The sequence below is a fragment of the Curcuma longa genome, chromosome 3, assembly GCF_044706935.1.
Source record: "Curcuma longa cultivar G26 ecotype Majalengka, Jawa Barat chromosome 3, ITB_CL_G26_1.1, whole genome shotgun sequence".
In the NCBI taxonomy this organism is placed as follows: Eukaryota; Viridiplantae; Streptophyta; class Magnoliopsida; order Zingiberales; family Zingiberaceae; genus Curcuma; species Curcuma longa.
The window spans coordinates 14,725,240-14,750,799 of record NC_133863.1 but is presented as its reverse complement, the minus strand read 5'-3'; the positions used below and the strand labels follow the sequence as shown (position 1 = coordinate 14,750,799).

The window sequence follows — 25,560 nt, the reverse complement described above, 5'->3', positions numbered from 1 at the left end:
ATAATATAATGCTTACTAAAGATAGTAAATACATGAATTTTCCATGTATACCAATATAATGCTTGCTAATGATAGTAAATACATGAATTTTCCATGTATACCAATATAATGCTTGCTAATGATAGTAAATACATGAATTTTACATGTAACTAGTGTAGGAAGCAAGCTGTGCAATACATATCAATATGAAATTGTCTATTAATTATGGTGAATTATCCACTCCATATTTATTTATATATAATAACTATAAAAGGATGTCATTTATTAGAAAGCTTCTTAGGGAGTGAGATTTTATAGTACATAGAAACAATGATTAAATAGTTTCCACAAGAGATTTTAAAGTCCTGGCAGAAGAAACCTGGCAAAAACCCTGAAACAGAGAAACAATGTATAATTAGTTGGTCAAAAATAAAAAGAGCTGCTAATTATTTGAATGGAAAGGTACCCTTACTTTTTTAAAAATAATAAAAATAAAACATGTTCTATTATATTTCTGGTATGAAAAATGTTCTTATTTGGGCTAATAACTATTACGATGTAGAAAAATAAATTAATTCGATCAAAAAATCTATATAAACTTAATTAAAATCATCATAAAATTATTATAATAGTCATTTATAATAATTTTAATTTTTTCAAGAAAAATAAATAAAATTTAAAATATTGACCAAATTGATAAAGAATTTTTTTGATATAAAAATGATTTATGTATAATATTTTTATCAAATTAAAGCAGTTATTCTGTGTATATTTTTGGAATAAAAAAAATGTTAGGCAATCTTTATTATTAATAAGTAGGGATACCTCCCAAGGTACGATGCAATGATAAAAGATAAATATTTTTTTCAAACAATCAAAGATTAAAATTCACACAGTCCATACATATGACTTCATGAATCATCTAACTTTCTGAATTTATTCGACGGATGGAATATGAAACTAGACTGTCTGCCTATGATTAATCGGTGTAAACAAACAATAAATAGAGATGCCTTATTAATGTCAATTATTTTACCAAACCGATTGTCAAAAGCAGTCATTTCCAGTTAAGCAACGACCCATTGTTTGCAAATCCGTGAATTTCGTTGCACTGCCCAACATAACAGTTTTCCAATTCAATCAAATAACGATTATGCATAGAAGTTCCATTTGAAGTCGTAAGTCGCAACAATTTCACTAAAATGCTCCTAGTTTAATATACCATTTCATCACCTTTTTCCCCTTGAGAAAGCTGCAGGAACAAGCTCGCAAGTCGCTACCATGGAAGAGCTCAAATCCAAATGCTAACCGACAAATCGAAGTGACAAGTAAATGATATGTTGTGCACTAGAACCCACCGAGACCACTGAGTTTCAGTGATGAATGAGGTCCAGCCCGATCGAGAAACGACACACGCTATAAATTACAAAAGCGGATCACTAGAACCCACTGAAACCAACTAACGAGGAATACGACTCGTTCTCATCTGTTACTTTGGTGTTCTTTTCGCCGGCCTTGCTCGATTCCTTGTGTGTAGCCTCCTGACTAGGGCCGGAATTGAAACCAGTTATTTCATATAGTCGGGACCTCCCATTTCGTGCTTCCTCCATAGCACCTTCCCAGCATGTTTCAGTGATGATTTCAAGTGCTTTCTCTATCTTATCCTCCGGCATAAGATTTTCATTCTGCAGAAGGACAAGATAGACCTGATCCGCAGCAGCCTTGCGTATCTGAATTTTGACAAAATCATACACAACAAATACATGATCAATAGCACTGAACACTAAAAGAAGAAGAAATCTATTAAACACAATGTTATATGCATCACTACCTTTGGATACCGGTGTGCAAGATAAAACAGAAGTTGATAAAATGCTCGAGAATTGTTTGGTTCCACGACAGAAGCAATGTAGCCAAGTATGGATATGCCTGCCAATAACTTAGCAAAGTCTTTTGATGCTCTCAACTCGACAGCGAGAGACTGCAGAATGCCACTAAAGAATTCCTGTGTATGGCCCTGTTCAATGTTAGATATTTTAGTCTGTGGACAGGTTGGACAAACCTTCAAGGAATTTTGTTTGAAAATTGATCCGTCCAAAGTCGTCTCATTTATCAATCACCCTTTTTCAAGCCTCTTGTTACTTATCTAGATTTAGTATTTTTTCCCCCCAAGGAATTTTTTGAAGAGGAGGGAAATAAGTGTTTCAGGAGATATTGGACTGCAGAACCATTTATTCATGTTAAGTCATAAAAAGAGTAAATAAAAATACATCTCCCATTGTTGTTAACTGGTTGAATCCAACAGTGAGGAAAGGATGACAAACATGAGATGCATAACTTTACCAAATTTCAACTCGATATGGAATTCAAGCAAATTAGACTATTTCCTGTGATTGTGATTAGTTATGTTAAACTATTTGAAGCATGAGTAGAGATGCCTTCAGCAGCCTTAGATACACTCAAAACCACACTTCTCAAATAGGCTAATAGTGATGTAGATTGCAGAATTACATTGGTATTGACAAAGTTTAATTCAATCTTTCTTGAGATATTGGCCATCTCACAAACATTGAAACTAAGACCCACAATTCTCAAATAGGATGACAGTGGTACAAATTGCCCAAATTGGATTGTATCAACAAAGGTTGATTCAAAGAGATAGGCGCCATCTCACAAACATTGACACTTATAGCATGGTTCTCGAATCAGCTAGCAGTGATATAGATTGCCCAAATTGGATTGGTCTCAACAAAGGTTTAGGATTAGTCTCGACAAAGGTTGATTTGTCAAGAAATCAGTCATCTCACAAACATTAACAGTGAAGTTTTAAAAATCAGAGATTTTAAGAAATTTCCCAAAGATGTGTTATTGCCCACTAGAAAATAGATGAAATCAATTAAATTGATTGAGGATGAAAAATGATGAAATTGGTTGTGATTTGGTGAAATTAGGTTGAATTTAAAAAATTTGACTAATCTAGCTTCCTTTCTAACAATCTCATCTTGCATTTTAGCTAATGTCATGAAAGGGGATGTGAATTTTTGTTGCTATCTTAAATTCTAGGTAGAAACTGTTAGCTTTGTCACGATTCAAAGATTTGTCATGAGATGAATGTTCAACCTAGTTGCTCACATCTACCATCTAGAAGACCCAACATCTCGTCCATATCTTTCTCTTGGTCAATGACAATCGAGAGTACAATATCTCTATCATTCAGCATTAGCCAAAAAATGTCCACCTATATACAAGCTTGACTAGATGTGATTGAGATCCCCGCCTAAACCATATATACAGGAATTCTGATATATTTTTATTGTTTTAACAATTTTATGACAATAAATATGATTCATTGTTTATTCAAAAACAATATATTAAATTACCTAATAATATTTTTAAAATACGAAATAATGTTACTAATTTGATACTACTAACCAAATAATAAAGAAAAAAATATTATTAATAATAAATGTGATATTACAAATATTTTGATAATATATATGTTTTGATACTATAATTTTTATTGATACTATTTAATATTTATATTATATAATAGATGATCCAATAATTAAACTCCGCCCATGACAAATTAACCCCATCATGACTGGTCCCAAGCCCGGATATAGGAGAAGGGTTGTGTTAAGTTACCCGTCAACATTAAATTAAAATAAATGTTCATTAAATGAATCTATTAAACTATTGTGCTAATGCTAAGTTATTCCCCTGAAGAAACGCATTACAAGATCCGACTGTAACGTTTCGGCAAGGACTGCTACATCTCCAAAACTCGAGTGTAGTAATAAATATGCAAGAGTTCGCGCTACAGGGTCCGACTATAACACGTCAACAAGGACCGTTACATCTATATGAGAACTTAAGTGTAATATTAAATAAGCAATAATTCTCATATTATAGGTTGAATAAGAATAAATATTATAAGAAAACTAATAATCTAAAATTTGGAACATAGAATATAGGAACCCTCACTGATAAAGCAATAGAGGTAATAACTATGATTATGAGAAGAATTAGTATTTTGTGTGTACAAGAGACAATAGATAGGCGAGAAAGCAAAGATGATAGAGAACTTGAGTTTTAAGTTATGGTATACAAGAAAGAGTAAAACAAAAAATGACGTGAATATTGTTATAGATAGTTCGTTAAAGGATGAAATTGTAGAGTAGTCAGAAAGGGGATAGAATTATAACTCTTAAGATAGTAGTGGAGAAAGAAACTATGAACGTAATTAGTATATATGCACCTCAAGTAGGATTAGATGAAGATATCAAATCAAAGTTTTGGGATAACCTTGATGAAATAGTATAAAACATTCCACCAATTGAAATAATTTTAATAAAAGACGATCTAAATGGGCATGTCAGAGTGAAAGATTAGGAATATGAGGGTACATGGGAGTTATGGGTTTAGAACAAGAAATGAAGAAGGAAAAATTATATTGGACTTTGCGATAGCATATGACCTTATATTAGCTAATAGGCTTTTAAGAAAAAAAATAATACTTAATCACGTTCAAAAGTAAGAATAATAAATCGCAAATTGAATTTCTTATGGTTAGAAAGAGGGATAAAAAGATTTGTACAAGTTGCAAAGTCATCCCTGGAGAAAACTTAACTGCCCAACATAGGTTAGTAGTATTAGATATATGCCTCAAGCATAGTATTAATAAACGAACAATATACACGACTCCTAGAATTAAGTGGTGAAAGTTAAAAGATGAGAAACAAAATATATTTAAGGAGAAGGTAGGAGTATAAGTATTAGGTGAAATATACGGTGATTTTAATACGACATGAGATAAGATGGTATCAAAATTGAAAATAATAGCAAAGAGTGTACTCGGTGAGTCAAAAAGGCATGCACCACCAAGTAAGGAATCTTGGTGGTTGAATGAAAAAGTAAAAGAAAAACAAATAGCCTATAAGGAATTATATATTTGTGAGATCGAAGAACATTTTAAAAAAAAAACAATAGCGAAGAAAAAGACTAAGAAGACAGTGAATGAAGTTAAGAATAAAACTTGTGAACGGTTATATTGAAATTGGATACAAAAGAGGGGAAAGAGACATTTATAGAATAGCTAAATTGAGAGAGAGAAAAATAAAAAATCTTATCAAAATAAAATGTATCAAATTTTTATCAACTTTTTAATGAAGATTTATGTGACCAAACTTAGGTAATTTAAGTAGATCAATGAGTATAAAAATTTAAATTTTTATCGTATAATTCAAACTTTAGAAGTAGAATAAACTTTAAATGAGATGCAAAATGGAAAAGTCGTTGGACCAGATAATATTTCAATAGAGATATGGAAGTACCTAGGGAAATAAGGTATTGAATGACTTACAAAATTATTTAATATAATATTGAAAACGAAAAAATGTCTAATTAATGTAGGACAAATACTCTAGTTCCCTCATATAAGAATAAGAGAGACGTATGAAATTGTGCAAACTATAGGGATATTAAACTAATGGGCCATACCATGAAATTTTGAAAAAGAGTAATAGAAAAAAGATTAAGAAGACCACAGTAAATGAAAATCAATTTGGGTTTATGCCTGGAAGGTCAACAATAGAAGTTATACATCTTCTCAAACAACTAATTGAAAAGTATCGGAAGCAAAAGCAAGATCCACACATGATATTCATTAACTTAGAAAAAACTTATGATAGAATCTCAAAAAAAATTCTATGGAGAATTCTAGAAAAGAGAAGTATTAGCGTAGCCTATATTAAACTAATTAAGAATATGTATGAGGATATAACGACTAGAGTGAAGACTTCAGGCAGATTAACTGAAACATTTCCAATAAAGATAGGATTACATCGAGGATCAGCTCTAAGTCCCTATCTTTTTATATTAATCATGGATGAACTCACTGGACACATTCAAAAAACAATACCATGGTAAATGTTGTTTGTAGATGTTATTGTTTTGGTAGATGAAACACGTGAAGTAAATACTAAATTAGAAACTTGGCGAGAAACACTAGATGTGAAAGGTTTTATACTTAGTAAAGTAAAGACAGAATATATGTAATTTAAATTTAGTAATATTAGATGTAACAAGACAATTTTTAAGATAGGAGATGACGATTTATTTAGAATTGAGAGCTTTAAGTATTTAAAATCATTTTGGCAAGACGATGGAGGGATTGAGAGAAATATCTTACATATAATACAAGCAGGATAGTTGAAATGGAAGAGAACATCGAGTATTTTATGTGATCGTAAAGTACTTTTAAAACTTAAAGGGAAGTTCTATAAAACGACAGATAAACCTGCAATGTAATATAGCGCTAGATGTTGGGTTACGACTCGAGCACATGAACAAAAGATGAAGATGTTAAGGTGGATGTGTGGGCATACAAGGATGGACAGAATAAGAAATGAGAGCATTAAAGAGAAAGTTGAAGTTGCATCTATTGAGGAAAAACTTCAAGAAACACATTTAAGATGATACGGACATGTATTTAGACGATCAATAAATGTTCCAGTTAGGCGATGTGAAACTATGACAAATACGCACATCAAACGAGGAAGAGGAAGACAAAAAAAGACTGGGATAGCAACAATAAAACAAGATAAAAATTATTTAAGTATAGATGATGATATAGTAGGGAATAAAATTTAATGGCGTAGAAAGATCCATATAGTCGATCCCACCTAGTGGAATAAAGTTTAGTTGTTGTTGTTGTATAATCCAATAATTAATGAAATATAATATACATTTTTGTTGTGAGAGATCATCACAAGTGCCTTCTACCAAGTTAGTAAAGCTGTTGAAAGTAGTTGCTTAAGTCAAAAGCTTTAAATCTGCATACCCCCAAAAGGGAGCTCGCTCCCATATACACATATTTAACGTACTTATGTCTTATATAATGGAAGGTCTTAGCATTCAATCTTTTCGTTTCCTCAAAAATAAAAATATCATTCGTTATCTTAGATCATCATGTGTGAAAACTATTCGATTTAAAAAAAAAATCATGATGACTGTGATTTCTCCAATCCCACCATTCCTATGTGGGCCATATAGATTTCCATTTGTCATTTAATCCCGACCTAAATTAATTGTGGCAACCATGCTCAAAACTTCAAAAATCATGAACTTGGCATAGTAGCTATGAGATACTATCACAAAATTGCATAACTAAAAATTCAACATTATAATGTGAGAATTATCTGTAGCAGGACGTACCTCCATATTCAAGAGAACTTTTTTGCTAAAGAGAATCTCAATGGTCTGCAGCAAAACAAATGAAGAAATAGACGAGGGAAAAGGAAATCTGTTAGAACCACAACAATAAAAACAAACTGTCACAAGTACATGGGACCAGCTAGACAAATATTATCTCATAATTGAACTGTATGTGAACTTATATCATTAGTAACACCCATATTACCTCACGCCCATGCACAAGTTTGAATTTGTGTTAGAAATGCAAAATTAATTAGACCTTTCACAGCAAATGAAAGAAATGTGCAAATTGGTATTCGACATTAATATCACTGGGTTTAAGATGCAGAATATTGTTCTCCAATTTACATTAATAGGAAACTGTGGGCAAACAATTAATTTTCATTCGGAAGCTGGGTTTCCTTACATGACTTAGCATTTATGCAAACCCCACAAATCCTATCTTCAGTACTAAAGCACAAAAAACATAGAGATACAAACCAAAAAATAAAATAATTAAAAAAAATAAGTTCAGAGAAAAATAGTTGAAAAGAATTTCAATAGGAGTCCCTCCATAAACTAACACAGAAAATGGCCTACTTTCTTATTTATAAGTTTTGCTAGAAAGGAAGATATTACAGCAGATCAAGTACATACTATTTAGAAAATAATTGTTCATCAGAAAAATGAATGGTCATGACAGCTAATGATCAAATATGAAAAGTATAATGATGGGACCTGGGAGAGTCAATATTGATGACAAATATGCCATAAGCTTACTAGGCTGAGAAAAACAATGTAGAGAAAAAATTCATAATGCAAAAGTTTCATGTGCCACAAGAGGCATTAGTAGTTAGAGAGTCCAAATCTTGTTGTGCAGTACAAAAATGATACAACACTAAAAAAAGAAGTAATCCATCAATGATTGTAAAGAAGGCAGAAGATCATATCTAACAACAGTATGTATAGCACGCAAACTAGAAAATCAAACGAAACAAGAATGAGGCAAGTTGTGCACTCCAAGTTTGTAGATTCGTCCTTGTGAACATGAATCTATATGTTAAGAGAAAGCATATAACAACAAACATGTAAATTGATGGTAAGATTTAGAAGTTCTATGCATTGTTTTAAAATGTGTTTCATGTGGCCACATTCAGTGCTTTACCAGACTGCATATGACCGTATATTCAACTGCAGTCACAGATTACCTCAATCAATCAACTCACCTGGAAAAAACTATTTTTAATGCATAGAGAGAGAGATTAGTTAATAGGAAATGGCCTATCTAGTTTAGGTCTAATTTTCTTCAAAAATTAAATCAAGAATATGAGAAGGGAAGACATAGTTGACTGATAGTTTAAAAGTGTTAATAAATGTAATAAGTTTAAAAGAACAGTTATTTAACAATTTAGATTTAAAAGGAGTTTGCATAAGCACTATATATTCGTATACTAGTAATTATTAGAAACGTACATACCATTTGCATGTTATTCATCTTATAGAGAGTTGATTTTTCGATGTGACCACATTTGCATTATTCAAAGACCAACTTCAGACTGCCTATATACCATTTTACATCTTATGCTATATATTTCCATACCTTTAAAGTTGGTGTAATAACCCTGTCACATTTCTGATATTGTTGCAAAATCCAAAGAAAACCAGTACTCAACAAATATTCTCTGAGATTTCGCTCTTCATTTTTATCAGATTCTGACACTTGGAGATAATCCAGCAAAGCTGTCACAGAGGTTTTACTCAAAGACTCCTGCAATCCACCAACAGAGATTACCAAACCAGAAAGCACAAATCTGCTATAGCTGCTGATTCGTAGAAGTTGCACCAAGCGTGGAAAAGAAACAGATGGGACCTGATAGAATAAAATATACATGTAAGAATTCCTGGCTCTTATGGAATAGAAGAAACCAACAGTAATTCATAAAAGAAGATAATTTAATACTACCAAAAGTGGCCATCTAAATAGCAAAGGCATAAAAGAATATTATAGAGACAAAATCATGAATACAATCAAAAAGAGCTTTGGTTGCTGATAGTTTCACTAATGACGCGGCTCTATAGAGCACAATGCTGGAAAGTTCATTCAGCAAATCCAGATAAACTAAAACTTATGTTTATGTTGCTTACATTGTGATTGCAAGAATATGAAAGGATAACTTTTGTAAAAGTACAGACAAGATTGACTTTTTCTAACTTTAAGGAAAAATAAATGAAAAAAATACAGGAATTATTTCACATGAAAAAAAAAGACAGGAAACAAATGATTAGGAAGCTGCTTTCCAGCCATAGTTACCAGTGCAATACACAAGAAAACTGTTTGTCCTAACAGTTTGGTGCTGTCTTTGTGGATTTAATAGTAACCATTGTGTAGCATGCATTCAAGAAATTGCTTACCGTGATTGATAAGAAAATTACAATTCAGAAGGATTCATTCATCAAGTAATGAAAAATAGAAGAACTAAAATAATTCATTATACTAACAAAGCTTAGATGATCATATAATCAATTGGAAAAGCCAAGGAATTTTGATGATGACCAAAAAGTGTGGAAATTATCAACAAAACACTTACACTCCACTTCAGTTCTGGATCATTAGGAATAAATTGTTCTAGTGTTTCTCTATCTGATATAAATGGAACAAAATACTTTTGGTTGTAGAGAATCCTCTGCAAAGTCTTGGCAGCTATATCTCTTATTTTATCTATTTTTTCAACAGCTTGTTTTGCTATGCCGCCGACTAAGTTTGTAGTAATTTCTGGGCCAACAAGCCTGGAGCTAAGATTAGTTGTTTGGCCATCAGAATGGTATGCCTCACCCTGATGCTCAAGAGATTTTCTAGATTCAATAGTGTCTCTCTTACATAGGATGTCCATGCACCTCTCAAGAGCATCCATAGCAGCTTCGCGCACCCAGGAGCCCACATCACCTCTATTATCAACAGCATAGTCATCAAGGGCTTGAAACAGAGTTTGCATCACATCACTTCTGATAAATAAATACAAAGAGGACAATTCTTCTCCAAAGTCATCAGTGGAAGAATTTGACAGCATTTCACAGACTGCAATTAATCCGCGGACAGCATTTACACGTGCCTCAGCATCTGGATCATCTGGCTTATGCTGCATACAAAGGCATCTAATTAATGACTGATACTGCTGAAAAGTTTCCTCCAAGTAGCTGACATAATACCTGAATGGTACAGGAGCTGCAAAGCTTTGTTCCGACAGATCTCCATTTATGTACTAATAATTCACAAGGTAAGATGCCAAGGGCCAGTGCTGCACCTCTTCTTGCAGCCACATTTGGATCATCTAGGAGTTCCAGGTACTTTAAAGTTACCTCATTAGCAGCTTTATCTCCCAACATAACAAGATAAGCAGGGATGAAATGCTTTAATGCATTAACAGCAGCAAACTGGACAGGCAATTTTATCCATTAGAATTCATATGACTGCAACAACAACTAATTGGTATGCAATAAACATATCCATACATAACAAGTTATATTGCAGTATTATTAGAGAATTCAGGAAAGGACATAGAGAAGTTCCGATTTAAAGAAATTTTACCTGTATCTGAGCATTGGGGTGCTTTAGATTCTCATTTAGAGTATCAAGTAAACTTCTTTTTGTCTTATCATTCAAGGATACTTTGGAGAGAGAGAGACACTGGATGAATCTTGAAACAGCAGCTCGCATGATCTCTCCTCCCTTTCCTCGATAAAGGCGTGCTTTCTCAATGGCCGGCACAACACTGGATAAAGACTTTTGTTTGTCTATAAGGAAAAGCAAAACCACAAAATATATAAAAGAGAATTATCCAGGATACAGGATTAGGAATAGTTAAAGGATTATGAGCAAATAAGGCATGTCCTTTCTCTAGGAAAAAACATATCTAATTTTGATCTTAACAAGAACTCTCACTATTTATTGATCAAACAATCAATCACAGAATATGCATGCAAGCATCAGTTATCTGTTTCAGAATGCAGTCAATGATGACAAAACAACAGAGGAAAATCACAATTAAGTAATACCATATCGGGAACGAAGGAACACAAGGTAGCACAGATGAGTCAAGTTGGCAACTGACTGGAAGGTCTCTCAAGATTAAATTAACATATGCAGATATCATGGAAAATTATACACTATATGACAAGAGATTTATCAATTTGTATCAATGAAGATTAAAGATTGTAAAGATCATTAGTTGATGCCCGTCCCAAGCCAACATGAAAATGAAAAAGGTTGAAGGTTGTGTTAGGCTTGGACAACCATCATTAAAATTGTCTAAATCTATGTTCCTATGGAAACCTAGGTCACTAGTGTTATAACTTATAACCTTCCATAAAGCTGAATAGAGGGATAAGATTCATGAACCACTCAAAATACTTGGGATAAAGCTGAATAGAGGGATAAGATTCATGTAACCACTCAAAATACTTGGGACAAACATGGCTACACAATGAAAATGGCGGTGATGCAAATAACATTTTAGGTATTAGCATCATAAATATAGAAACTAGAATGATGAAATCATAAATAGCCTTCTAAAGAAAACACAAGAGAATGACAACATCAAAACTTGATGCTATTTTGTATTTATGTAGAATGCACTTATTAAAGACTCAACAGCCTTTAAGAAGATAATGCAAGTAATTCTTGTTATTTAGCAGAATGTGGTGAAAACTTGCAAGGAAGCAACTAATATGAGAAATTCCATGAAATGGAAGATCAGAATGACTGCATAAATCCAAAGAATTTTTTTTGACTCAATTACTCTATCACAAGCATTTCCATTTTTATCTGTGTGCTTATATCTTCCAATGTTTGACATAGGTATCCTTCTCAATTATTATAGATAGGAAACATCATCCAGTATAAAATTCAAGCTAATGAAAGCATTCATATAGTTCATTGTTGGATAAGAAATAAAAGGCATTTGAAGTCAACAAAGTTACTAAAACACAGCTGGAAAAAAGGTCAGCTAATTTATCAAGGTTCTACAAGCTTGAACATGTGAACAAAACAGAGGAAAATATTGTCTTTGGACGATAAAATCCAACTTCCCTCAATAGAGAAGCATATTAATGAGGTCTATACGTGTAAGCATCTACCTGCAGAAAACTCAAAGCTGTGGCTTTGCAAAGCAAGAACAAGTTCTCCAGCAGCCAATGTAGCACCATGGCGTGTGCATAAGTCAGATGATAAAGTACTAGGAATTAATTTGCCAAGAACATGATCTGCAAAATATTCAGGATCATACTTTGCAAGGCCAGAAAGTGCCTCTGCAGCCAGTTCTCTCAGGCTCTTGTCCTAAAGAGGAAAAGGAAGGATGTGAAACACAATGGAGTGCAATAAAAAAAAACAACCTTGAATGAGTATCTAACTGATGGCTATGCTTATTATACAGAAAAGACATTGTTACGTTGTTATTCTGTACATTGTTACTTTGTTATATGAAACAAAATTTTATATAATTAGCTATGAGATACTAAAATTTTGATTAAGACTCAAAAAAATATAGTTTATTTTACTTAGAGGTAATTCAGAATAACTTGATAAGTACCAACGCTAAGCATAAAGTCAAGAGGTGGCAGTCTAACTTTACCAGAGTTTAGATGAAAATACTAGGTAATGTATTGCATACATAATTAATGGTTATTGTAGATGAAACTTATAGAAACCAGGTAAAAGAACAAGTAGCATATTCGAGAAAAATCATATATGAGCTATGTATAGACTACTCAATCTCAAGTTCAATAATCAGCAGATCATCACAATTTGTTTGACAAGGAATTTCATTAATTAAGCCAAGAAATAAAGTAATATTGATGCCAGTCCTAAGCCCAGATGAAATAGTCAATGGTTGCATTAGGTCGGAGTAACCAACATCAAAATTTGATTAAACCTATGAATATAAATCTTAACCCTAATCCTCATGCGGCTAAGTCATCTCGTAAGTGACACGAGGGGCATTTACTACATTTACTATTTGCAGTAAGTTTAATCCTTTGTTTCAATCTTGTTAGAGTTACTAGAATTATTGGGAAATTTATTATAGATATTATGAGTTTAATGGCACATCTAATATTTAGGTATTGGTTATTACATGAGAATCCTATACATATTGTATGATACATCACTAACATCAGTATAATACTATATTTGTCTCAACATAATATCAAAGCAAGCTCTCCTGCATGATGGTGGAACCACTATCAGCCTCAAAAGTGATTAAGCATGATTCTAGGCTGAGTTTAAGTTTGAGGCTTGACAAGGATGTCAAGATTTAAAGGATTTAAAGTGAGGGAGATTGTGACACCCTGACTAGTTCCAATATCAGGACTCTAAACTTTGAGCAAAACAGGGTAGATATGGCCAACAAAGCAAACCACTTTAAGGGTTTGAAATGTATTTTTTTTTAATTTTACTTTCACATTTTTTGTGCCTTTAGTTAGTAAGTCACAATGCAACTGGGTCGTGAAAGCCTACAAAAGGAGCTCAATCCATTGTTCATTGATTCAAGCAATAATATAAGCTCCTGTCCAAACATTATTCCCTCTCTCCTGCAAGGTTACCAATTGAGGCACACCAACTTCCACGAGGCTGATTCAGGAAAGCCAATTATTCCATGCTGCATCAATCAGACAACTAGAGATGTTCTCTTAGAGCTAACAAATACAGATGGTATGACAAGACTTGTTCTTTACTATTTGCTAGAACTGGTGTGATTTTCCTAATTCAGAACAAATCCTGTTTTTTCTTTAAACAGTTAGGTCATTGTAAACCATAACAATTTAGATATAATTTTGAATTATAAGTAATTTATCACAAATCTCATAGGATCAAAGACTATATCAATCATAAATTTCAGAACTAGAGGCTAAATCAAGTAAAAAAAAGAGATACCCAGTGGTTAATTTTGCTGCACAACAGTTCGTCCACAAAACAGTAGAGATACTCTGTATAATGAGCTATAGAGACAGCCACATCAAGATAAGAATTTGTCCGTGAGGCAAGAGAGAAATAATCTGTTTTATTGACTATCTCAATGCCATGTGGAAAGTTTCCCTGTCTTCCAACATTCTCCTGAAAGGCAGCTGAGGCTGCTCTTCTACAATTAACCTACCAACATCAGGTAGAGTGGCTAATTGTACTACAAACAAATAGAAAATATCATAAAATATATGCCAAGACGTCATTAACAAATGTAGTGAACTCTCATAATGCAGAAGAGTATAAAGTATAATACTAACCTCTCGATCATAACAAGCAACTGTTAGAAGGTGTGGAGCAAGTTGTTCCAAAGTATCTTTCATATCTCTGCTGGAATATGCACGGCCAAATGCCCAGCAAACATATGCAGCAGCATCCCGTACATGAGATCCAATACTATGGGGACCTCTACGCACATCATAATGTAAAGCCTGAAAATATATGCTCTTTCAGCAAGGCTAACTTTGTCATTTTCGGCAAGATGAATGGGTCTTATTTCTGTCATATTTCACTAAAGGTATTATAATTGAGGATGGAGATAGACAGGCTGAAATTGGATGATAAGATTGAAGAATATTAGTCTATACCAAGCCATACCTTTATAAGGGGCATGTCATTATTACACTAATATTGAACCTTGGTTGAAACAAAATATGAATAAATCAGATCACCAGAAATCATTCATAAAGCAACACAGTTGAGGTCCCTATCGTAAGAGCTTATAGTGATCAATAGATATATTAAATAAATAATACTTATGTAATCAATAAGGCAACAAGACATCAGTAAATCAAGACACATTATGGTTAGTTATTACCTTCACTATCAGAGGAACTACTTTAGCGAAGCTACTAGGTAGCAACAACCCTCTCCTTGCCAGTTCTGCCAAGGCTAAGCACCCTCCATGCCATGAACCATCTCCCTGCAAAATCAGAATCAATTGCAGAACCATGTTTGAACACTGTTGTCAATGGCATTCAAAAAAGTATATATAACTCCAGCAAGAGATACAGGGGCAATTTAATTACAAACCTCGCCAGGCGAAAATAACTCCATTACTGAGGACAGCACATCTTCAGCTAGATAAGATGTCAAGCGTGCAGTTATTCGCCCAATACCTTTTGCAGCTGACCAACGCACAACTGTATCCTGCATTATGATCATGATTATGCTGGCAGAAACTAAACGTATAAAGACAACCATGATTAAAATGAAATTTCACAGAATTGTATCATTCAATTTTTATTTTATGAGATTTTATTTTAACTCTCAAAAAACAAAGATTAAATTATACAGTCTTGTGAATGATCCTGCATCCTGGTTAACAAGTAGTATTTCTGTTGCCATCAAGGTTTAAAATTTGTTTGGTGCCAATGTTTTGATCTCCAACAGTATGTTTCAATATCATGTTGCTCCGACACTTGACACACATCAACATTCTTCCAAACATGCTAAGATAAATCCAAATAAATTTAGTACTCTAATCAACATCCACTTGACTTTTTTTCCTTTCATGTATAATTCTATACCAATTAATAGTCATTTGAATTAAAATTTTAGAACAAGTTACAAACATTACAAGCATTTCAACTACTAATTACACCTTACTAGCACCAAGGTTCAAAATCTCAAGCTATGCTGAAGTTTCGATCTTTAACTGGAACGATACTATTTCAGTATCATGCCGATGTTTCGACGCATGGTGTTGGTAATAGATTGAAGTTGAAGAAGAAAGGAGATGAAATATAGGAAATAAACATTGTTTGCCCCAAGCATGATTTTAAAATCTTGTATCATGCCGGGCGAAACTGTCGAAATATATCATTCCAATAAATTATCAAAACTCGATACCACTTAACACGGGCAATGCCTCCTTCCTTTGCTCCATCTCCTTCCTCCTTTAACCTCCAATCTGTCACCGGCACCATGCATTAGAACATCAACATAATACTTGAACAATATCTTTCAAGTCAAAGACCAAAACTACGATATGACTCAAGATTTTGAACCTTGATGTCGAGTGGTATCGAGTTTCAGTAATTTAGTAGAACGATACATTTTGACCAGCACAGTACAAGACTTCAAACTATGACTAATACCATAACAAATGTTGTAAATCATATGGAGGCAAAGATTAGTATCATTCTGCATTGGAATTTTGTTATCAGTCCGAAAAGAGTACGATTTCAACGACATGTTACATTGACTTTCAGTATGCTTTGGCATAAGTGTGCTATGATGAATTTAGATGAGGTTACCCCTTTAATATTATTTCACTTAGTTTAGTTATTTCTAAAATAGAAACTATAATGATTAGATATTCATTGAAGTAAAATTTTATTGTACTATACTCAACATGTAGCATGGCGGAATGAATTCATAGGGTATTAGTTATTTCTCTTTCACCTAGGCTTTATAAGCTTTCATAAAGATTTTATCAATGAGATAGTTGGCTATAATTAGATTATAGCAATTACATAACCAATTGAACTAGAATTTAAAGAAACAAACTAAAAGAAAATGATAAACATTACTGGAACTAATATGACAATTGTTAAAGCGTGTCAAAGCATGTCAAGTGCCAACACTGTATGATGCTTCTTAGCATTAGCATTGTTGGCTCATCAAAGATTACATATGTTGACTACATTAAATTTTAGAAATTTACCAACGATATGTTTCAACAACGGCATCGTCATGGCACAAGATTTCAAACCATGATTGTCATTACCAATCAATCAAACACTAAGAAGAGATCGTAGCAATAAATAATATTTTCTTACCATAAGATGTGAGTTGAAGTTATACAAAGATGGGATCATTAAATGTTTGTATTAGGTCAACTGAATATATTTAATTTGAAAAAATTAAACCAGTGGATAAGTTCACATCAGCATATTATGAACTAACATACCGAGTCACGCAAGCTAGATAACAACAATTCAAGTATCTCTTCAACAAGTTCTGGAACATCCATGTCTTCTCCTACTAACTCTGCATATTCTCCATTATTGGAAAAATTAGCATGCTGACCAATATTACTGCTGTATCCTTCTCCAGAATTTTTTAAAATAGTTTCTCCTAATAATCTGTTCTGTCCCTGGATGTGGTAAACTATAGATTTAGTATTATAGATGTAAAGCAATAACAAAACAAAAACAACAAAAGGTCTGGTCTAATCCTAAAACAAAAAACCAGAAAAACAAATATTTGTAGAAATTTATGGGATCTGAATGTGCAGAAAAGGCAAGTTCAGAAGAAATTGTATGCTTGCATTCCTCCCAAGATGAGCTGGAGTTGACGAGGACAGGAGAGAAAGTACTTGCTCCAGTCATAAGGATAGAATACATACATAAAAAAAAATTACATCCAAAATGACAGTGCTGAATGAAAACAGGAAACTCAATAGTAAAGTACACATGCTGTTTGCATCTAAAATAGATCACAGAAGAGCCAGAGCCCTAAGATTGCCTGAATTACCATTACCCATATGCCCATTTCTCTTTTTATATAATAATATGCATGCTTGATGTTCAAAGGTCCAGTAAATCTAGGAAGCACATAATGATTTTATATCCTGAAATAATAGTAAAGGAGACGAAAAATAAAATGCACTACTCTTCATTGTGAAAATAATGGAAAATAAGAGCCTAAAACGGTAACAGTACGTACTACCTACAATGTGGGAGGAGAGAGCATAGTAGCAAAGCACTTTTACCCTTTGCCTTTTGTTTCACTTCTGCTTCTCTTTTTCTTTCACTTGGTACCTATGTTGTTGTATGATAGGAGTCAAAAGAACCGTTTTCCAAACTCTTTTCTTTCTCGCCATTTCTTTTTCCCACTGTTTCTCTTTGCTTTCAACGCCATGTAAAGTAGAGCACTACAATCAATGTGAAAAAATGTTGTTTGATTTTATTTGTTTTACTTTCAGTAAATAACTTTGTTTTGTTGCTTGTTGGCCCCTAATGTGGTGTTACCACTTTTCACAAATACTTTTAGTTTTCCCCAATATTTCTATTTTAATAGACTAAAGGAAATGGAACATAATTGTGTATCGATCATCATTGCGAAAGCCACATTCGTTCATAAAACTGATGTCTTATCCTCCCTAAGATGAAAGGAAATGTGAAACATGCTGCAGTACAATATTTAGTTCTACTTAGCATCAACATTCAGAAATTTTCAATGTCTCTATTAAGCAATTCAGAACAGAACATATCATATCTACACACGATTCACCAAAGAAACTGAAATTAATAGTTAATGCAGCGAGGGGAGGGGAGGGGGGTATAGAAGACAGTTTTGACATCAAAACAATGAACAAGCTATTAGAATTTCAAACAATAATATATACTGATAAACAAGACATGTATCATTGCTAAACAAAGATATGAGTTGACAAACCTGATATCGCCATGATTGCACACGACGGGGCAAACATGCAAGCCCAACACGTTGTGATAGTTTAACCAAAAACTTCCGGAGCAAAGGACTGCGAGCTGAAGTGTTAGACTTCATTAGCAGAGATATATCGCTCCATGTGGTAGACACGACACTAAGCAAAACTTTACGGGTACCAACCTGTATTGTGAAACTCAATGAAAAGTCAAACTCAAAAATAATGTCTCAAGTCTCTCAAGAAGGGAGATGAAAAAGAAACAAAAGTAAAATAAGATGCATCTTTCAAAACAATTCTTTTATCAGATGAAACGAACAAAAAATCTAAAAAGAAAAAGTTGAAAGTAAAAGGGGATGGACAAATTCCAAATGTTATAAATTGTTAACCGCTTGGTTTCTAGGTGACCTAAAATGCTCACAATAGTGCCAAAACATACTAATTTAACAACAAACTATGCATACATAACTATTTGGGACCTCATCGTTTTAAATCTTCTACTGTCTCCTCACATTCTAAGAGATGCTGGCAAGCCAAAGAACCTTTGATGGAGTTCCGAAAGCCATCTTAGTAATAAATTTGACAGTGATGACATGTTTTCAATTACGTTTTCCTCCTCCCTCTCCTCCACTTCCTCCTTCAATGAATCAAACCTAGCTCATGGTGGAAGGCAATACAATGAAAAGCAGAAATGCATCATCTGGAGTTCAAGATCACCTCAACTCAGCTGAGATCTCAACTAGGGTTCAAAATGACCTCACCTCAACCATGATTTCTTCCCCTATTTGTGCTGACAAGCACCCTCTCAAGATGTCATCAACAGCACCAACACATCTCGTTCAAGCCAGGAGATAGAAATGCCAATGCAAAAGAAGATTGGAACCCGATTATTATCCTGCAGTTATAGTAACATAAATAGTGTCTATAGCCATTAAACCATGAGAGGTGAAAGCCAAAGGAAACAATGCCATGATAAAGAATCAAGAGATGACCAAGAGAAGTGTCGCCAAGTGGAGAAAAAGTCAAGAATAAAGTGCAGAATATGGCAGAGATAGAGATGTGATGGTCGATGCAATCAGGTAAGAAAGAAGACCATGAGATGGTGGGAAACATAGTCGGCAAAATTGGCTGATATCAATATGAATCATCTGAGTTGGATGGTATTGGCAATGGTTGATCCTATATTTTCTGAGAAATAAATATATTATAAAAATTGAAGAGAAATTTTTTTTAAAAAATGAAATTTAAAAAAAAAAAGATAGAAATTAGTTAAATTATATTAGAAAATTGATGGAATCTATTAAAAATTTAATCAAAATAAGAGTCAAAAAGATCAAATTGAGTTCAAATATGGTTAGATTAAGATGACTTTGGAAGACTTAGCCAATTTAGTCTTTCCTTTTGTCCCTCTTAAATTGCTTGGCCTTGTCGCATCCGGCAATTCATTACAAAATTAAGGATGATCATGTGGGATTATTGTGAATTGAGAGAGCTTATTATAGAGTGACAGAGGTTATTACAGAATGAGAGAGAACACAATAATCTCTTTTAATTAAAAACAATTCTAAACCTCCTCTTCTTTCCAAACCCGATTTGAATGTAGTTAAAGCCGTGATTAGACCCTATAACATTGAATATTAAGCAATAACATATTAAATATATATACACATATATTAGTAATCTAGTTTTATTGGATAATTTATATTAAAAAGATAACGTTATTATTGGTTATAATCTATTTTTATTTATTAATATTATATTAATAAATTAAATTATTTGTATATTGCATTATTAATAATCAAATATATATAAATAGATACTCTCTTTAAGATTTTAGAATATTAATTGTAATATAAATAATTTTATTATATCTTTTCTCATTTTTTTATTTTTTCACCAATTTCAATTTCACATCCTATCGATCCAATTCAACTAATACTTGAATTTTTTTTTATCTATTCAAAATCGTTTCTAATAACAATTTTGACAACTATGGTACAGAATGCATGATTTGAACATGAGAGAGTACATCACTACTCTTTTTTTTTCCCCATTTCTCCAGTGAGTTTCATAAGTAAGCTTATCACATTAATTTCTATCATGTTATCATCGATTCAGAGTAAGCCAAATTATTTTTATCTCTCTCCCATATTATCCTCTTAACATTCTCACCTCCACCTTTGTCACTTCTAGGTAACGAACAAGTCTTACAAAAATAGAATTAAGATTCATATTCATTTAGACAATTTTAACACCAACATTTTTCCACTTAAGCTTGGGACTCGCATTGGTGGTTTTCCTGATAATTATTTAGATAACACTTAGTGTTTTTAAGATTATAACCATGAAACTGAATAACATACCTAATACTCAAGAACCAAAAATATAACATGAGCAGATTAAAAGTAGCATTTCTCAAGTGAATGGAGAGAAAATTAGAAGAATTCAATTCATAGAAATAGTTTCAAATACTACATCCTTGTCTAGGTGGGTGGATATAAGGGTGTAAACAAGCCGAGTTGAGTTTAGTTGTGTTCAAGTTTGTTTATTTACTTATCGAGCTTGTTCGAACTTATTTATTGAAAATCTTATCGAGCTCTAGCCAAGCTCGAGCGTTTTATCGAGCTCAATTATCAGCATTGTTGTCATTATAAATTAGGCTAAAAGTTTATCTAATACATTAAACTTATATTCTTTTCTTATAATTTAAGATTATAAAAATTTATAAATTACTATATTTTTGTAAATTTAAATAAAAAATTAAGAAATAAATTTACAATTAAATTTCATGCAAGTAAATAAATAAGTTTTATTCATAAATTGTTCATGAACTCTCTTCATGAACATTAACGAACTAAGTGTTCAAGTTTATTTATTTAATATATTCTTTTACCATTGAACGAACATAACAAGTTATATTGAATTGAACATCAAGCTTGTTCACAAACGTCCAGTTCATTTACAACCCTAGGTGGATAAATACCTTGGTATTTTAAAATTCCAACTCCAATTTAGAAACGAAAAATTTAATGCTGAAGAATTTCACAAGAAGAAATCTAAGAGAAAACCTTGAAAATGGAGGAAAGGACTTCAGCAAATCCAAGTAGCTTAAAGTGGTCCATAACATCTTCTGTGACAGATAACAAGACTTCATGAGCCCACTCAGTAAATCTGATAGATGATCAATAGAGATGTAAGGATACATTATTAGAGAACAAACCTAGATTAAAAAAATAATTCACATTTCAAATATTATAAGAAATTGCAGTAGCTTAATTTTGTAGAGAGATAGAGATGGTTCCATCAGTTGATAAAATTGAAAATGCTTCTGTTCAGAAGATCTTATGTCGATAGAAAAAGCTTAATGTTAGGCATAGCCATATAAGAACCTTTTTGATCTTCTCATGCTTGTTCACGAAGTTCAGTGGTCCAAATCACTACTATTCTTCTTTTACAATCATGAACATGGATTTGACAACATGTTGATATGAGGTTATGGTGCATACTCATCCATTTACTAGTCTAAATAGATAGGAAATTGACCATGATATCTATTAGTAGCAAATGTATTGATTGATGTTATCTATATTGTTGTAAGGATGAACTTAAAGGAAGGGTAACTATATCTGAAATAAATGTTTAACTTCAAACTATATTTTCTGGGTACTAGAGTCAAATTCATTGATTGAATGCTTTGTTTGGTCTCTTATGTGATCCTTATTCACTACCTAGTTCCCTATCCCTCCAGCTTCAAGGTGGTGGTGTTCAAATTCCCAAACTACTTTAATTGTTCCTTTGCAATCAGCTATCAAATTATGCAAGAGGGCAAAGCGACAGAGCAACTCTTTATACTAGTATCTCCTTATCTTCAACGATAGACACAAGCAAAAAAAATCAATCATCATCAGATCTTTCATTTCATGTCCATCACATCCAATAAGAATTCTAACTGAAAATACGAGTGATATCTCCGTGCCCAAATTCAAATCATTTTATACTTGAAGAGCATAGGAACTGTCGGAAAGTACCACTCCCACACTTGTTCCCTATGAAATAGTATCTAAATAACATATCAATGGAATTTTTTTCCTCAAGTTACATGGTGGGACTAATTGAATTCCCAAGGTTATTGAATGCACGATGTAAATCCAGTTCTCTGTAAGAGATAGTGGACAAATTCAGGGAAAATATATTTCAAAAACATTCATATCTAGCCCATCAGCACTTCAACTTGTTCATTTAAATAATTGAATATGGTGCTTGCACGAGGAAAGAGCAATCTAGTGCACATGGCTCCAGCTAAAGGGAAATAAGGGGAAGGTGTCATAAGAATAATTTAACACCTCAAAAAGAATAGAAAATTATGTTGCATAATGTTCATGGAATGGAATCAATAGGAAATGAAATAGTGATTCCCAGGGAGTGGGATAAACAAGAAATAAAATAGGAATATGTATGCTTTAGTTTGGTGTATGGACTGAAATAGATGGTTGATTCTCATTCCTATTTTTGATGTATAGAAATTGCAAGAAATAGACAAGGGATAACCTCCACAATATTAAAATCTCTTTATAAGTAATATTCTTTTGGCCCCCTTGATCAACGTAGTTCACTCAGCTCATCCAACTCCCCTAACTAGCTCAGTCCACATGATACTCTCCCACCCTTTCCCCTCCCCTATTCAATCTCCTCACCCTGGTCTTGCCAGCCCTAGCTCTTCTACTAGGACCATTCAGTCCATCAAGATTGATTAACATATTAGGAGAATAAGACAACTTAGTGAACTATATCTAGAAGAACTTTGGTTAAAGAACAGGTTAGTAGCTCCAATAAATGATAATGAGAGAAAACATGTTCAAAGACGACTAGTAGGTCCTATAGTTGAATAAGTTGAATTGATTAAGCATGAGGAATAAAGGAAAATAAAAAAAATCTAATTAACATAATCAGAATTTAAGAGTTATATAATGATATAACTTTGTATTGAGTTCAAAAACGGGATAAGATATATGTAATTAGTAGATTCTATAGTTGAATTGATTAAGTGTGAGGAATAAAGGAAAATCAAAAAAATCCTAATTAATATAATCAGAACTTAGAGTTATATAATGACATAACTTTGTATTGTGTTCAAAAGGGGGATAAGATATATGCAAATAGGATATTCTATAGTTGAATAAGTTGAATTGATTAAGTGTGAGGAATAACGAAAATAAAAAAATTTTAATTAACATAATCAGAACTTAAGACTTATATAGTGATATAACTCTGAAGTTCATAAGAAGGTTAAGGTACATGTAGCTGATCACAAATAGCTGGGTATAACATGACGATATTATGATCAGGATGCTGAAGAAAATGCTGGTAAGCACGCAGACATGATAGATTAAATAAGCAAGTCCAATAACCATAGGCACTAAGGGATTCCTATTGACATTTGAAGCTAATGAAAACAAGGGATCCAAAAAGTCACTGCAAAGAGCATAACCATAAGCACAATACAATGAAATATATTTTGAAAATAATTTAATGTAAAACTCTTTGCTAATAAACATGAGCATGTCACAATTTTGCACCATCCATACGAACCTAAATGCATTTGTCACTGAAAAGACCATAACTAAGCACAAAAACAATGAAATATAATTTGAAAACGGCTTAATCTTTGCCAATAAACATGAACATATCAGGATCATGCACCATTCATACTAACCTATTAAAAGCATTTGCCATATCAGGACGAGTTAAAAGCCTCGCAAGCAACAAACCAGCCATTTTACGCATAGGACCAGCACTTGAAAGGTAATCCTTGGAAATATCCAATATTTTTTTGACTAATGGTGAGGGCTCAGGTTCATCCGAGTAACTCTTATTCACTGCCTGTGTATCAACTGACAGGATATCAAAAGGAATCAACACGAGTATGTAAAGCCACAGGAGAACGACGCACTTGGCCTCCATCTCGCCCGTACTTTCCTGCCGCAGTGATGTCACAGAAGTAGCTTGGTGGCATGTCTCCAGAAGATCGACCGCAAGTTCAAGATCCGAAACCTGGTGCGGGAAGAATTTAACAACACTCTTGTAGCCGCATACTGTAACGAGCGAGTATATTATAATGCACAGGGGCTTGATAATCTCCATAGCGCCTTCCGGCGACACCCTAAGTTGCGTCGCCTGGGAGCGAACTATCGACATAATAGGCGAAATTATTCTTTCCAGGAAGGGTTCCAGGAGCTGTCCCTGTTCTTGGTATTTGTCCATCTGTGCAGTCAATTAAGAGGGCAAAAAACAGAGATTTTGCTCAATAGTAAATCAAAGATTTGGGGAATAAAATCAATCTGAGATGCGATAGGAGAGCGAAGGAAGCCTACAATGGATCGGATCTTGCGAACATCGGCCGGAGACGAGGTGCCCCCATTGTCGACTATGCGGTCGAGGATGGACTTCACCAGCTCCCATTCTTGGAGAAAGTAACGGAGGAGGACCGCCTCTTTGGAGTCGTGCTCGTCGTCCTCCTTCTGGGATGGATCCACCGCGTCACTGACTCGGGCGGTGGCAGCGGCTGCGTCGGGGGAATCGGCCATGGTGCGGTTTCTGGAGCAGTGGAGTGGGCGACGAGGCAATTTTTGAAAGGCCGGATCGAACCGTTCTAATAATACTGACTGAACTAATGGAAGTATGAACCGGCGGTGCCGGCCCGGCCAAGGACGGTCATGTTTTATTCGGCCCAGCCAGCCCACTATGTAAATTATTTATATAAGAATATTTTTAAAATAAAAAATATTTTGAAATATTGTTTTAACTTAAAGAAGAAAAAAAAGGAGGGCCCCTCTAATTTTTATTTATTTTTCTCTATTTGCAACACTCTACTTTGTCATTTCAGGAAAAGTAAAAGGAGTATTTCACTTAATTAAAATGGACGCATGAGCAAGGATGAATAAAGGTCGATAAAATCGAATTAAAAAATATATTAATA

The 25,560-nt window shown here is 33.4% G+C and overlaps 1 protein-coding gene across 1 annotated transcript; it reads right to left on the bottom strand.

Moving 5' to 3' along the window:
- Nucleotides 1–1,000: 1,000 nt before the first annotated feature.
- On the bottom strand, nucleotides 1,001–25,166 carry LOC141824928 (tubulin-folding cofactor D). The gene is made up of 17 exons (XM_074712277.1): nucleotides 24,956–25,166; nucleotides 24,298–24,845; nucleotides 21,653–21,755; nucleotides 18,593–18,769; nucleotides 17,103–17,288; nucleotides 15,221–15,337; nucleotides 15,006–15,110; nucleotides 14,449–14,619; nucleotides 14,102–14,317; nucleotides 12,307–12,505; nucleotides 10,760–10,965; nucleotides 10,381–10,605; nucleotides 9,762–10,310; nucleotides 8,774–9,043; nucleotides 7,195–7,239; nucleotides 1,811–1,996; nucleotides 1,001–1,709 (listed from the first exon to the last, which is right to left on the bottom strand). The coding sequence occupies exons 2-17, from the start codon at nucleotides 24,843–24,845 to the stop codon at nucleotides 1,419–1,421; spliced, it is 3,594 nt and encodes a 1,197-aa protein (XP_074568378.1). The 5' UTR covers nucleotides 24,956–25,166; the 3' UTR covers nucleotides 1,001–1,418.
- Nucleotides 25,167–25,560: the final 394 nt, after the last annotated feature.

Bases quoted from the DNA above. Each gene is read 5' to 3' on its own strand.
- LOC141824928 (XM_074712277.1), bottom strand. From the start codon at position 24,845: ATGGACAAATACCAAGAACAGGGACAGCTCCTGGAACCCTTCCTGGAA. The intron at 17,289-18,592 runs GTTTGTCAACTC...TACCACATCCAG, and splicing joins TGCAATCATGGCGATATCAG to GGACAGAACAGATTATTAGG. The intron at 15,338-17,102 runs GTATGTTAGTTC...ATCATAATGCAG, and splicing joins TATCTAGCTTGCGTGACTCG to GATACAGTTGTGCGTTGGTC.